Raw genomic sequence first — 14,200 nt, forward strand, 5'->3', positions numbered from 1 at the left:
GAGGTGCATGGGTGGTGAGAGGATTCACCAGCGACAGAGTGGGGAGCAGAACAGGCAGATCGACAAGGCACACTGCTGAGGGGAGCAGCGGGCGGGTCAGGAGAGGCCCGCTGCGCCATGTGGGTCGCCTCCTGGCCAGGGATCGAACATGTACTGAAGCAGCTGCGACTAGCTTGCAGTGCTGCGTCCTAATCCGCTGTGCCACCAGGGAGGGCCGAATTCTTTTTTTTAAGGCACATTACTTTCTGATTCATGGAAAATCTGTGTTTCCTCTCCCACAAGGTAACAGGACTGATTAATTAGGCTAAAAAAAGGTAAAAGCCTTTAGTCTCAAATTGAGGTCAAAGAGTAGATATTCGCTCAGTGATGTTATCACATACTGCTAGTCAGCATTCAGGCCCAATGGGCCCTCCCTGGTGGCACAGTGGGTTAAAGCACAGCACTGTGAAGCTGTCACGGCCACTGCAGCCTGAGTTCAATCCCTGAGCAGGGAGCTGACCCACCTGGTGCAGCAGACCTCTCCTGACCCACCCGCAGCTCCACACTGCAGTGTACCTCAGTAGATGTGCCTGTTCTGCTCCCCACTGACTCTGATGAATCCTCTCACCCCTCGTACCTCTGGCCTGTACTCCATATCCCAGTTCTGCATGCATAAATAAATAAATCTTTAAAAAAGTTTTTGTCTAAAAAAAACCAAAATTCAGGCCCACTTATAACCCCTATTACTAGCAATACTAAATGTCTCATAAGCTTTATTTCATTCAATTTTCATAAAAAACCTATAAGGAAATAACTTCTCTTTTCATAATGAAGGAGACAGTCCCTCAGCAAGGAAGCTTGCTTAAGATTCTAACTAAAAAGGAGGCAACTCAGGATTTCAAATTCAAGTCACTATCTGTTACACCCGTTTAAAAAAAAAATAACATTTTCACAGATCACTGCAATAATATAACTATTTTATTAAACATATGAATGTACTTTTGTACAAAACAAAATAACATCTCTTCCTCACCTCTGCCCCAAGTCCACCGCTCTAAGACCTCACCTTTATAAAAAACAAATCCAGGCAGCAGTTGTGACAAGATGAGAAATGTACAATTCTGAAAATAACACCATGTAACCAAAATGGGGAACAAAAACAGGCAGAGGTTAGTAGATTCTTGGTTAGCTCTCTGCTAACAGGACCACGGCCTTCTGCCGTCTTCACTGGCTCTCGACAAGAAACGTGCAGTAAGAGGTGCTGGCCTACTATTTCAATTAATAACCCACGCTCCCCCGCACTTCACTTTCAATTCCACCTAGCCTGATGTTGTGACTAGTTTGTAACTTATGAAGTTCAACCCAGGTTTACATCTCTTGGAACTTCAAAAAACTTTAGTGAATTTCAAAAGGATAGCCCTGCATATATGCACAACAGACTGAAAATAGGTCCAGCTGGAAAGTATCTTAGGGGCCCAACTAGATCCAGTTATTCTGCATCTGTGGATTTAAAATGATCATCATCCACAGTGGAATAGATGTGGCCTTCGTTGCTTAGAAAATCCACAGCTTGCCTGGAAAGAAAGAAAAAGGGGCTCATTTTGTAACCAACGCAGAACAGAAACTGCCTCTGGATATCCAAAATGTATCCTTCACTCAGCCCCACCTTCTGCCTTAGAGAAGAATTCACACCATTATGCTCACAGAAGGATCATGCAGGAAGAAATGCCGGCAGAATGGCAAAACTGAGTCCTTCAGAGGGACAGTGACTGGGCTGCCGAGCGCCCCTCCAAACTGCAAAAGCAACCGTGCCTCAGCCCAAGTACCAGTCTTAGCAGATCAAAACAGGCTCTAAAGTACAGTTCAGTGCGCACCTAAAATCTCCTATTAACAGTCCTCCTCTTGCCACCCGCTAACCCAGCAGCTCCCCCTCTAGGAAGTGGACTTGCAGGAAATAAAGAAAAGGGCTTTTTAGTGTGGTTTAGCACCTTCAAACCCCTCTCAAGGCTATCAGGATCAGTGCCAGTAACAGTTAATGACAATCATTTTGTACCTCATCATCATAACCACAGTTACTGAGAGAAATAATTGTCCTACTTTCTACGGATCCTATCTGTACCCTTCTCTGGACACGGAGGTTAGAAAAACTAACAAAATCAAGGCTAACTGCCTGGTGGACACACCTCTCCAGCGGGAGCAGTCCCACAGGTCAGCCCTACACTAGGACCCGGCGAAAAGCACCTTGCTCCTCCAGAATAAATTCGTGCAAGCGGTCAGGTCCGTTTTTATGCAAAACTATTTCCCCTGTACGTCACCGGCCTTAGTGTTTGCTGAACAAACAAACGAGGCATGTGACAGGAGCCCGCCTTTGTCTGTCTTTTATTTTTTCCACTAGCACCAACTCCCCTCCTGCGGTCAGTCACAGGTAGTTTGGTTTTGTTTTTTAAAACTCACTTCTCATTAGCAGGAAACCCTGGTGAGGTGAAAGGGATACACTCACTTGATTGAGCTGCTGGTCATATGTTGGAGTTGACTCTTGAGCTCTTCCAAGTTCAATCCTTCAGGTCTTGGACAAGCCTTGATCAAATCCAGTACCTGAAGATTCCAACCAGAAAGATTTTAGCAGCTACTCTGAATCTGCTCCCCCATGGAAACATGAGAGTCCCTTTATAACAAAGAAACAAGTCAGGTACTTAGCATTAGAATCATAAGGAAGTTACAAAATTTAGGAATGTTTGTGTTTTGCATTCATGGAGCCACTCAAGTGGCCTTTACCTGGTTTTGGGCCACAGTGAGGCCATTTGCTGGCGTGAAGCTGTTAAAGTTTCCTGCTCCACTCATTCCTAGGTCTGGTCTGGATGCTGGGGGCTGAATTAAGTTCACAACATTAGAAAATTCACCAGAACCTCCCTGGTGGCGAAGCAGGTTCAAGCACAGCACTGCAAGCTGGCTGCAGCCACTTTAGTGTGAGTTCAATCCCCAATCCCAGAGGTGATCCACATGGCACAGCAGACCTCTCCTGACCTGCCCGCTGCTCCCCTCTGTCTCTGGTGAATCCTCTCACTGTTCCTGCACCACTGGCCAGTACCCCAGTTCATGTGTGCATAAATAAGTATTAAAAAAAAAAATTAACAGAATTTTCCCCTCAATCAAGTACCTATTTGGGAAGAACAAATCTAAAGAGTACCTCAAACTGATAGCAAATTAATTTTGAGGATAACACTCAGGGACTATCAGCCCTTCGGGGATAGGCAGAAGATGTTGATAAGGGTACTTATCTATTCACACTTCTTCCCATGTTTGTATTTTTGATGTCATTTTTTCAAATCTTTTTCTTCATGTTCCCCTTAACCGATAATTGTAGTTTTCACCAATATTGCTCCTTTTGTCTTTTATCTCAGTGTTTCAGAGGAAGATAAAGTAATCCTCTGATGCACATATTATCAATCAGAGAAAAAGGCAGCTGCTGGATCTTTCTCTTCTTTGTGGTGTGAGGAACCAGAAGAAAACTTGTGCTGAGAAGACAATTACCCGGAAATTGGCGACAGTGATATCCTCAGTGATCAATCACTCAAGCATTGAGGGTTAACTAGGAATGAAGCGATACAAGGGCGGGCAGCAAAGGGCACAGAGATGACTACTGGTGCATGTATGCTTCTGAAACTGCTGCCACTAGACACTCGCCAACAGGACTCCTCAGGAACAGATGCTGCTCACCACACTCCTCTGCTAGGCTTCGCGACAGATTTTCTCCTGGTTCTGCATTTCCCTCTCAAACTATACCTTCCTAGTACCCCTGTCAACATCTTCTACCTGTCCACCAAGAGCTTATCCTGGAACTCCTCTTAGGCCACAAATCCTTGTTCCCTGCCACTTTCTAGAGATAAGCGCACACACTTCATAATAAAATTACTTTCCAGCCAAGGAACAAACCCACATTACACAGCAGACCTATCCTGACCTGCCTGCTGCTCCCCTCAGCAGTGTTTCAGGAGATCTGCCTGTTCTGCTCCTCACTCTTGTCTGTGGTGAGTCCTCTCACCCCTACACCTCTGGCCTACACCCCAGTTAAATAAATAAGTATGTATAAATGTATAATATGTATAACTAAATGTCTTTAAAACAAAAACAGAAACTCTCAGAAACAGAAGTTTTGAAATGGCTCCCCCTGCCTGTGGGGAAAAAAAACCCCACAAAACTCCTGGACATTCAAAAATCTACCTCAACTAGAACAAGGGGTTAAGTCTCAATACTATGAAGCTATCCGCAAAAACTGTAGCAGGAGTTCGATCCTCACCCAGGGAGCTACCCACATGGCGCAGCAGACCTCTCCTATCTTGCCTGCTGCTCCCCTCAACAGTGTATTTCAGTCAGTAACACCTTTTCTGTTCCCCACTCTGTCTCTGGTTGTAAATCCTCTCACCCCCAGTAAATCCCCCTTGGCATCTCTACACCCTAGCTCTTACATACATATATAAAATAAATTTTAAATAAATATCAATCGTCGTTCCTTGTTTTGAAGCTAGAAACTTTCATATTTCCTACTGGTAAAACAGGAATCTTAGATTTTCTGATGTTAACATTGAACTAAATGCTGTTGCTTTTCCAAACACCTCGGCTGAAAAAGCCTAAGTCCCGTTTCTGGTGGCCTTGCCTCATGGTTTTAAAGACACCACCCCCTCTTGGGGGCCTATCTCTGTCAGGTCAGGTTAGGGAACTCTTCTCTGTGGTTCCATGACACCCAGCCACTCCTTAAATGATCCGAACCTTCAAAACTTAAAGCAAACTCTTTTTGAGGGTGAGGACTATTTTAATTACTGCTCAATATAATTGTCCGTATTCCTAGTTTTCACTCCCTACCTTCCTCATTTTAAAGCCATTTTCATCATATATTTGATGCATATATGTTATGAAATACAGAAATGAAATAACCTACACTTTCTATTCAACCCCACTCTCTTTAAAACACTTTCCCCTGCCCTTTCCTGAAGACTTTCTTTTGAAGACCCTGTTTTCAAGTGTGGCGGCAGAGCATTCTCATCTTACTTGGCTTGCAGGCAGCACGCTACAACTATGTCCCACTCCTGCTTTCTTAAAACACTCTTTCCAAAACATCTGCAAAACCGTATTTCCTGGTTAGAAAAACTGGTGATTTTTTACTCTCACTAGTTCCTGTTCTGTGTCCAGACTTCCAAAGGTTAGTGTGTCCCAGAGCTCTCACTCCTAGCATCTCATCTCCTCTGAGGTGGTGTGACACTTCACTGATGTTGACAATGGTTCCCATAGCTCTATCTCCAGCCCCAACCTCTCTTGAGCTCCAATCTTGTACATTCAACTATCCATTTTGTTCTCCACCTGGACCTCTAGCTGGATTTCACCTTAGGGAAAGGACCAAAATAGGAGTCTCGATTTTACTCTCCAAACATGCTATCTTCATCTAGTCACCCCTGCCCCAATGCCAGGGCATTTTTGAACCTTCCCTTTTTTGGGTGTCTTCTATCTAACCTACCAAAGTCCTGTTTATGCTACCTTCAAAATTATCAGAATTCAACCACTTTCTATTATCACTGCTGTTATCATTCTCTTGAATTCTGTCCACAGCTATTCTTGGTGTCTCATGATCTACTCTCCATATAGCAGCCAAATCAAACCACATTACTCCCTAGTCAAAAGCTTCTGAAAGTTCAGAATCAACTGAAAGAGATCAGTCCTTACTACGGCTTCCAAACCCTATCTGATCTGGGTTCTATTTCCCTGCCGATACCCCTTACTTTTACCTGTCACTGGTTTCCCTACACAAACCCTGGCTTTGTTACTGGTCTCAGATACAGCCCGTTCTTTCCAGCTTCCCAGCACCTTTTTATTCCCTCTGTTTGGAATATCCTTTTCCCATCTAAAATTTTACCACTCTTACTCCTTTTTACTCTCTCCTACTCTATTTCCGAGTACCTATAACTACTCAAAATTACATAATTTGTTTTTTGTCTATGTCTCTCAAGACAACAAGTAGGAAGGCAAACACCTCATCCATCTGTTCACAGCTGTGTTGTAAGGGCCTAGAATAATGAGTGGCACATACTAGGCTGAACATTTTGCAAATGAAGGAATGAATTTAGCTCTGTATCCCAAGTGATTAACAAAGTGCTGAGTACAGAACAGGATGCAATAGCATCCTTACTGCTCATTTGTTTTCGACAGTCTCCTTCTATAATCAATCCTCCATCTTGCCACCAGACATTTTAATATTAGAATCAACAAACCCTTTGTGTGTATGATTCCAGGTAGGTTTGTCAAATTGAATTCATACAACAGAAAATAGTGGTGAGACATTTTAGGGACAAAACAATGGTGCACAGCTTCCAAGTCAATCAATAGATTAGAAGGAAAGCAGCAAAATGCTGTCCTCCTTGGGGTTTTCTCTGCATACAAAGAGGAGCTAAAGGGTCAAGCTACAGTTACGGTGCTACCCTTGATGGTTGCTTAGGCTTTACCATTCAACCCAGTGGCATCAAAGAAACTCATCATTCTAAGGGGAACATGAGTGCTTCATATGCATGAAAATAAAAAGGCAAAGCCGATGGAAACAATGTTTTGAAAACTGAGCAAAGCCTTCCTTTTGGCTTAACCTTCAAAATGTCAAGAAAATGAGAGCCAGAGCACAGGAACTATCTATGTTCTCCCAAAGAAGGGAAAAAACCCACCTGGGTATTAGCTTTGTTCAGCATCATGTGTGCATTGACCACTTCCAGCATATGTGTGGTGAACTCATTCATATCCTCCAGGGGCATGACCTTAAAGGCTATAAGGGTCTTTTTGTTCTATTAAAACACAGAAAAATGTGAACAACAGATAAATACATTCAAATCTACTTCAGGTCAAAACACTACCGCTCTAAAAGAGCTTGGTTATAATATTTTTGCTAATATGGGAAAAGGTTTTACAGCAGGTCCTCAATTAAAAGAGGTCTTACGACACTCATAAGTGAAAAAAAAAAAATGCAACACACTCCAGCTGAGGAGTTTGTATGCTCTCCTCACATCTGGTGGCTGTACTATGAGTGGGCCCTGCAATGGAGGAAAACCTGTCCAGGGTCATACCTGAGCTACCAAGATACTCTCTCTCCATCCATAGCCTGAACTGGAATAAGCAGATTAGAAAATGAATGGATAAAAATGATCAGAGGCATCTGGGGTTTTTATAAATTTGGTGATACTTTTAGAAATGTTAGGAGGAACTTAACTCTTTTATACTAATTTATGGCAAAATTGGTTTCACTGGGCACAGTTCTGCTTGAAGTTCCAGTTTCTAATATGATATTGTTAAGCGAGGAATTGCTGAATGCTAAACTCAGGTATGAATTAAAAACTATCTCACTGAATGCATTAACTGCCTTTTTTTTTAACTTACCTGAAAAGGTGTCAGATGGCCAGCCACTTTCACATATGTTTCTGGAGGAACCACAGTGTTTTCATCACTGTGATCCTAGCAGATATAATGCAAACATATTATTAAGGTTTTAGTAATGTTGGTGAAATCTCTATAGTACTTCTAAATTATATCCAGAAAGAGAAATTTGCAAATTATGACAAAGCATCCTTAATATCAAACCAGTTAGTTTCTCCTTTTAGAATTTGCTTTTCTAAAAGCACTATCACCAGCCACTGCAACATGAGTTCAATTCCCAGCCAGGAAGCTGAGCCATATGGCACAGCAGACCTCTCTGAGCTTGCCCACTGCTTCCCTCAGCAGTGTATTTCAACAGACCCACCTGTTCTGTTCTCCACTCTGTCTCTGGTGAATCCTCTTAGTTCCCACACTTCTGGCCTACACCCCAGTGCTTATATGCATAAATAAGTAAAATTAATCTTCAAAAAGTTTTGAGACTATAAAAAGTTTTTCAAAGTTAAAAGAAAGACAAGTTACAGAAATTGTATAATTTTGGTGAAAGACTAACTGCTGGGGATGAGAGAATAAAAGAACTTAAAAGACATTTAGGGACCTCTCTGGTAGCACAGTAGGTTAAAGCACTGCACCAAGAAGCTAAAGCCACTTCAGCTTGAGTTCGATCCCCACCTGCCCTGGAGGTGACCCACATGGCGCGGCAGACCTCTGCTGACCCACCTGCTGCTACCCCCTCTCACCACCCCTATACCTCTAGCCTGTACCCCAGTTCTGTATGCATCAATAAATAAATCTTAAAAAAGAACTTAGAGACATTTAAAAAAAATTCCACAAAATAAGATTAAATGTAGTTAAAAACAAAACAACTACCACTACCTCACTAAAGACAAAAAAAGAAAATTCTCAGCCAAAACTGTATTCTTTAACCACCATATGGAAATTTAGGATTCCTGAAATTCACTGTGAGCAAGAATGTGGAGAACTGTGCACTCTCATGCACCAATTAAGTGTAAACTGGTACCTTTATGGAAGGTAATAAAAAAATGTGAATGTGGATCTTCCTGGTGGTGCAACACATTAAAAGTGCAGCACTATGAAGCTATCGCAGCCACTGTAGCACGAGTTCAATCCCTGGCCAGGGAGCTGACCCACATAGTACAGCAGACCTTTCCCGTTTCACCCGCTGGTACCCTCAGCAGTGTACTTCAGTACATTTGTCTATTCTGCTCTCCACTCTGTCTCTGGTGATTCCTCTACTCCCCTGCCTGTATCCCAGTTCTGTATGCATAAATAAATCTCTAAAAAAATAAAAAAGATTACATCATATTCATGAAAAGATGTACAGAAAATCACTAAAGCTTTACCTGTAATAGTAAATGACTAGAAACAAGCTAAATGCTCCTATACTTATAACATTAAGAAACTAGCTCTGCTACAGTTTTAAGTGAAAAAGACAGATATGAGCAGCTGCATATCTAATTATGCTTTATGTCAAACTGTTAAGATTATATTCAATACAGCTATTGATACTCAGGAGAAAAAAGTCTGAATGGGGATTTGCCAAAATATGTCATAACAGTAGTCATTTCTTGGATGTGGGATTTTAGGTGACTTAAACGTTTTATAAGTAACTATGATACTTTTAAAATTTAATTATTAAAGAAATAGGCTAAAGGCCCTCCCTGGTGGCGCAGCGGGTTAAAGCACAGCACTGAGAATCTAAAGCCACTTCCGTATGAGTTCCATTCCCACCTGCCCCAGAGGTGACCACATGGTGCGGCAGACCTCTCCTGACCCGCCCGCTGCTCCCCTCAGCAGTGTACTTCGTCAATCTGCCTGTTCTGCTCCCCACTCTGTCTCTGGTGAAGCCTCTCGCCGCCCCTGAGCCTCTGGCCTGTACCCCAGTTCTGTATGAATAAATAAATAAATCTTTAAAAAAAAGAAAAAAAGAAATAGGCTAGACGTGTAGGACAGAGGTGAAGGGTTAGAGAGGATTCACCAGAGACAGAGTGGAGAGAACAGGCAGGTTTACTAAAATATACTGCTAAGGGGTGCATTAGGTGAGAAAGGAGAGGTCTGCTGCACCATATGTGGGTAGCTCTGTGGCTGGGGATCAAACTCAGGCCAAAGCAGTGGCAGAGCTGAGATCTAACGTGTAGGTTACCAGGGAGGCCCCATGATATTTTGTACTTGTAAAAGCGTGTAATACTAGTTATCTATAATATCTTCCTTCCCACCTGATTGCATGGACTATCTTTTTAAATCTTTGTATACCTAGAACCAAGCAATGAAGCTTAGATTCATTCTTCCAATAATTGGTGAATAAATTATTCTGTATTGTTCTGAGGAGCAAGCAATAAAGAACACACAAATACGAAGTTATTTCTCACAGGTCACTTATAATTTCTTGAAGTGAAACAGCATACAGTATTTATCATCCAACTTTTCTATAATGAATATTAAAAAGTATGTGTATATATATCTCTATAAAAAAAAATCAACAGTCCTGCCCAACTAAAAAATAAAAATGATAAAAACCATGTATTTTGGCCTGTTTTCTTCATAATTCATCTTGTGGAAAAAGGGGCCATACCATGCATGCAATTAACCTGCCTTTTCTTCCAAACAATGTATGGTAAATATTTCTTTCATTTGCAGTGTTTTCTAAATATATATATCATGACTTAATTAATAGCCTAGTACTAGCATTTTGAAATTGCTTGTTTCATTATTATGAATAACGCTATGATCATCATTCTTACAAGTGAATCTTAAGAATTTCTTTAATGTAAATCTTTAACTGTGGTGCGCTGGTTTTAATGATGGGCAATTTGGGTCAGCTATTGATCTTTGAGCAAGGTTATAAATAGCCTCCTACCATTAGGGTAGGGTGGTACCAAGTCCCTAGATAAACAATTCAACACACCAGGCACCTAGTAGTAGCACTGTGCCAGCTACAGCTTTCACTAGAAGTAGACACTGTCATTCTTTTTTTACTTTGCCCATTTAGTAAGTTAAAATAAGGTGAAGTCCTTTTATTATTTTTTCCTTTGTTAGAACATTTATTACTTAAATTTTTAAAATGTGTTATTTTTATAAGCGCTTTTAAAAAAGTCCAGACTGAAAAAATGCAACATGGTCAAATTCCCAAAGTAACCCCACCCTGATTCCAAAGCCCCAGCTTACTTCCAGGTCAGCCCACTGGCGAACATCCATGGGTGCAGCTGTCATGTCATCTATTTTGTACACAACGCTGCTTGGAGCCTTCTCTGCATGTCTGATCACCCCCACAATAGTGACCTAGGTCAGAAGGGGACAAAAGCAACATTCATGTATATGTAAGTTTTATAAAGGAATTAAGTTTTAGTTCATTCCTCATATTATTTTACACGTTATTTCACACACCTGTGAAATCTCAACATTCCCAATCTTGAACACTTCATTAACCATGTTGGCAGAGAGCAACTGAGATACGGTGCAGGGTATAATGTGATGGCCTCGGGCTCTCTGAAAAAAAAAAAAAAGCAAGTGTAAATTCATAAACAGTAACTACTTATGTAACAGTAATACTGAAATGAAAATCAAGCATAATAGTAACTACTGTTCATTTAAAACCTGCTGTGTGTCCAGCACGCTTCATAAATTGAATATATGGAAAAGCACCTAGAATGCTACCTGGTAATTTGTAAGCACTCAATAAATATCAGTAATTATTATGTCAGCGATTCTTCTTCACCTTTTATACCTGCAATTGCTTTTAATAAGGAATCAACTATGTTCTCAATTTTATAGTACTTCATATTTAAAAAGTTATATGCTGGGCCCTCCCTGGTGGCGCAACAGGTTAAAGCGCAGCACTACGAAGCTAGTTGCAGCTGTTTCACCTCAAGTTTGATCTCCAGTCAGGGAGGTGACCCACATGGCACAGCAGACCTCTCCTGGGTCGCCAGCTGCTCCCCTCAGCAGTGGACTTTGTCCATCTGCCTGTTCTGCTCCCCACTCTGCCTCTGATGAATACTTTCACCACCCCTGTACCTCTGGCTTGTACCCAACTACTGTATGCATAAATAAATAGAAATGTGCACAATCTACTATAATTTCTGTTTTCACAGCTGAGATTTTCACTGTACTTCAGCATAAGAAAACTAAAAACTGGGCCCTTTCTGGTGGCACAACGGGTTAAAGTGCAGCACTACAAAGCTAGCCACAGTGGCTTCAACACAAGTTCTATCCCTGGCCAGGGAGGTGACCCACATGGCACAGCAGACTTCTCCCATCTTGCCCCCTGCTCCCCTCAGCAGTGCATTTCAGTCAATCTGCCTGTTCTGCTCCCCACTCTGTCTCTGGTGAATCCTCTCACCACCCTGCACCTCTGACCTGTACCCCAGCTCTGTATGCATAAATAAATAAATCTTTAAAAGAAAAAAAAACATGTTGAGTACTAAAAATTTCACATGGCTTGATCAAATTTTCAGGTTTATACTTGGAAACTTTTAAATAGGAAGATGATCAAATTTGCAGCAGAAAGACACTAGATTTAAAAACAAGAAAGAACTGGGTTTGGGTTTCCAATTTATAATCAACATGGTTCTCTGAAAAACTGTCTTAACACACTATCCAAGTCAGGGATCCTGAGATGAACATTCTAATAACTGGAATGAAGAAAATTAAGTTAAGGTAGAAAAGCCAAGAACCAGCCATCTTTTGTATTCTCTTTCATGGTGCCAAGAAGACAAAGTTAAGAGAATCAGCACTCCCTGTGGTCTTCCTGGGAAAAAGAAAACTACAAAAGGGAGAAGCAGTTGCTCACCAAATTCAGGGTTTGTTCAGCATAACGTATGCACTATCTGGTGCCACTGACTCCCTAGCTATGTAAGCTTGATATCCCTGAGCCTCTATTGTACAAGGTGGTAAACAATAAATGCTTTTTGGACTGTAGAAGTAACTTCTAGGAAAAATATAAAGCAATGTCCAAATGTATTAGAATTATCAGCAAAGTCTTTTCTAGGGACGTACATCCTTGAATTAACAGTGAAGCAGAAGTTTATCAACTTGTACACACAAGAGCTACTAAATCTTAACCCCAACCTGAGTGACACCAAAGCAGCCAGATGAACCCTGTATTTAAAGGATGAAATCAGCAACACTTACCAAATGCAAACTAATTTCTGAAAAAAAAAAAAATCAACAAGCATTTAGACAGCTTTCTGCAACTGTCTTATATATTTATTTACCAATTCTCAGAACCACCTGTGATAGGTTTAGTATCAGTTTTTCACCTTAGTATTTGCACTAGGGAAAAGAGAGGGCTCTAGGGTTCCAGTTGCTTCACTAAAGTGACACTGCCAGTTAAAAAGTAAAGTGATTCAGGACTCTGCTTCTGGCTCCAATGCTCAGGGTTTTTGTTTTTTTAAGTATCTGGAACAATTTAGGGAAAGCACTTTCTACATATAATATTCACTTTCACAACAACCTGAATCAGTAATCTCATTTAGTCGGTGTGTTAGGGGGAAAGGAACTCTGCAGTTTTGTGGACTTCACCCCCTACTGCAATTACTGAAACTACAACTCCACCCCCTACTCCAGTCACTGAAACTACAACTCCCAGCAAAGCAATACCATGGGGAGAACTGCGGAGACCCAAGGGTGGAGCTAAGCAGGCATTCTGGGACTTTTGGGTATATGGGATATAAGGGAGCCATATTAGAGGTTCTCTCTCTCTGGACCGGGGGCTGGTCTTTTGGCTCTTGATGAGTTTTCAGTGTGTTACTGGAGTTCCAAGTCAGGGGAACTGGTAGGATGCTCTAGTTAACTTGGATCTCTCTCTCTCTTTCCCTGGGTTGTAACTTATCCTTTCCCCTTTGTAAATAAACCCATTATTAACTTTTTGTGTGTGCCTGCAGAACAACTACTGAATTTAAGCGCCCTAGGTGAGGACCCACAGACAGGCAGCCCAGTTCACGTTGAGATGCCCTGTTAACAGGTGCCAAACTGGAAAGGTTAAGCACTGTGTCCAAAGATAACGTGGCAGAGCGTCAGTAGAGGGAACATATGTTTTCAAAACCATGCTCTTTTCATGGTACATCATTTTCGAACATTTAATTTAAAAACAACCTCAAATAGAATAAGAATGCAAAATAGGCTATTGATACAAATTCAGTTCTGCCCCAATACTAATTCTCTAGCCATAATGGTAAATTTCAAAATAATGCGAGGGTGAGGTATGAAGCTGTACCCCCCAAATGACAATGGTCTAGGAACCTAGGGCGAGTCAACAGAACTGGATTACAAAGTAAAAAGATAAAAACCATGAAACAAACACAACAAAAACAAAACAAAGCCAAGGAAACGCTGGATGCAAAATTGGGGGAGATTTCGTTTTGCAAACTTATCAAATAGGTTCCTATTTAACACCCTTCCTTCTCCGCTTGTATTTTCTCACATGGATGAGAAAATCCTGCCCTGTCAGGGCAGGACAAAATAAATCGAAAATATTCTTTCAACTTACGGATTTCTTCTCAGCCTGCGAAGGTGTCGGCGATCCGAAGCCCCCCGGGGACTGTGTGTAGCCACCGGCGCCCCCAAAGGAGCTGCCGTAGCTATCATATCCACCTGGCGTTGAACAACAGTATTTAATATCTGCGCTACTTTCCAAGTCTCCGGGGAAAGCACAGGTTTCCTCAGACTTCACTCGCCCCAGCCACTCGCAGCGTCTCCCTCATTTCCCGCCACCTCTGTCCGGCGCCCCGGGCCCCTCCTCGGCTCCCGCCCCACCCACCCGCCGTCACACGCCTCTCCTACTCTCTCCCTCTTTTTAAAT

General features: G+C 41.8%; 1 protein-coding gene across 2 annotated transcripts in view; it reads right to left on the bottom strand.

Annotated features, from left to right (window-relative positions):
* Window positions 1-947: 947 nt before the first annotated feature.
* Window positions 948-14,200, bottom strand: part of RPA2 (replication protein A2, 32kDa) — a 13,613-nt gene continuing 360 nt past the window's right edge. Inside the window, exons 2-10 of one of the 2 annotated variants that reach the window (XM_012722789.1) lie at window positions 13,889-13,992; window positions 10,786-10,887; window positions 10,567-10,680; window positions 7,387-7,461; window positions 6,681-6,797; window positions 2,755-2,847; window positions 2,480-2,574; window positions 1,439-1,553; window positions 948-1,320 (exon numbers count right to left, since the gene is read on the bottom strand). In XM_012722789.1, the coding sequence (XP_012578243.1) occupies window positions 1,469-1,553; window positions 2,480-2,574; window positions 2,755-2,847; window positions 6,681-6,797; window positions 7,387-7,461; window positions 10,567-10,680; window positions 10,786-10,887; window positions 13,889-13,992 (785 nt within the window). In that variant the 3' untranslated portion in view covers window positions 948-1,320; window positions 1,439-1,468. Of the gene's footprint in view, window positions 1,554-2,479; window positions 2,575-2,754; window positions 2,848-6,680; window positions 6,798-7,386; window positions 7,462-10,566; window positions 10,681-10,785; window positions 10,888-13,888; window positions 13,993-14,200 lie in introns of both variants that reach the window. The other variant, XM_012722788.1, reaches the window with a different exon arrangement.

This window comes from Condylura cristata, unplaced genomic scaffold (assembly GCF_000260355.1).
Source record: "Condylura cristata isolate star-nosed mole 26May11 unplaced genomic scaffold, ConCri1.0 scaffold00008, whole genome shotgun sequence".
NCBI classification, from domain to species: Eukaryota; Metazoa; Chordata; class Mammalia; order Eulipotyphla; family Talpidae; genus Condylura; species Condylura cristata.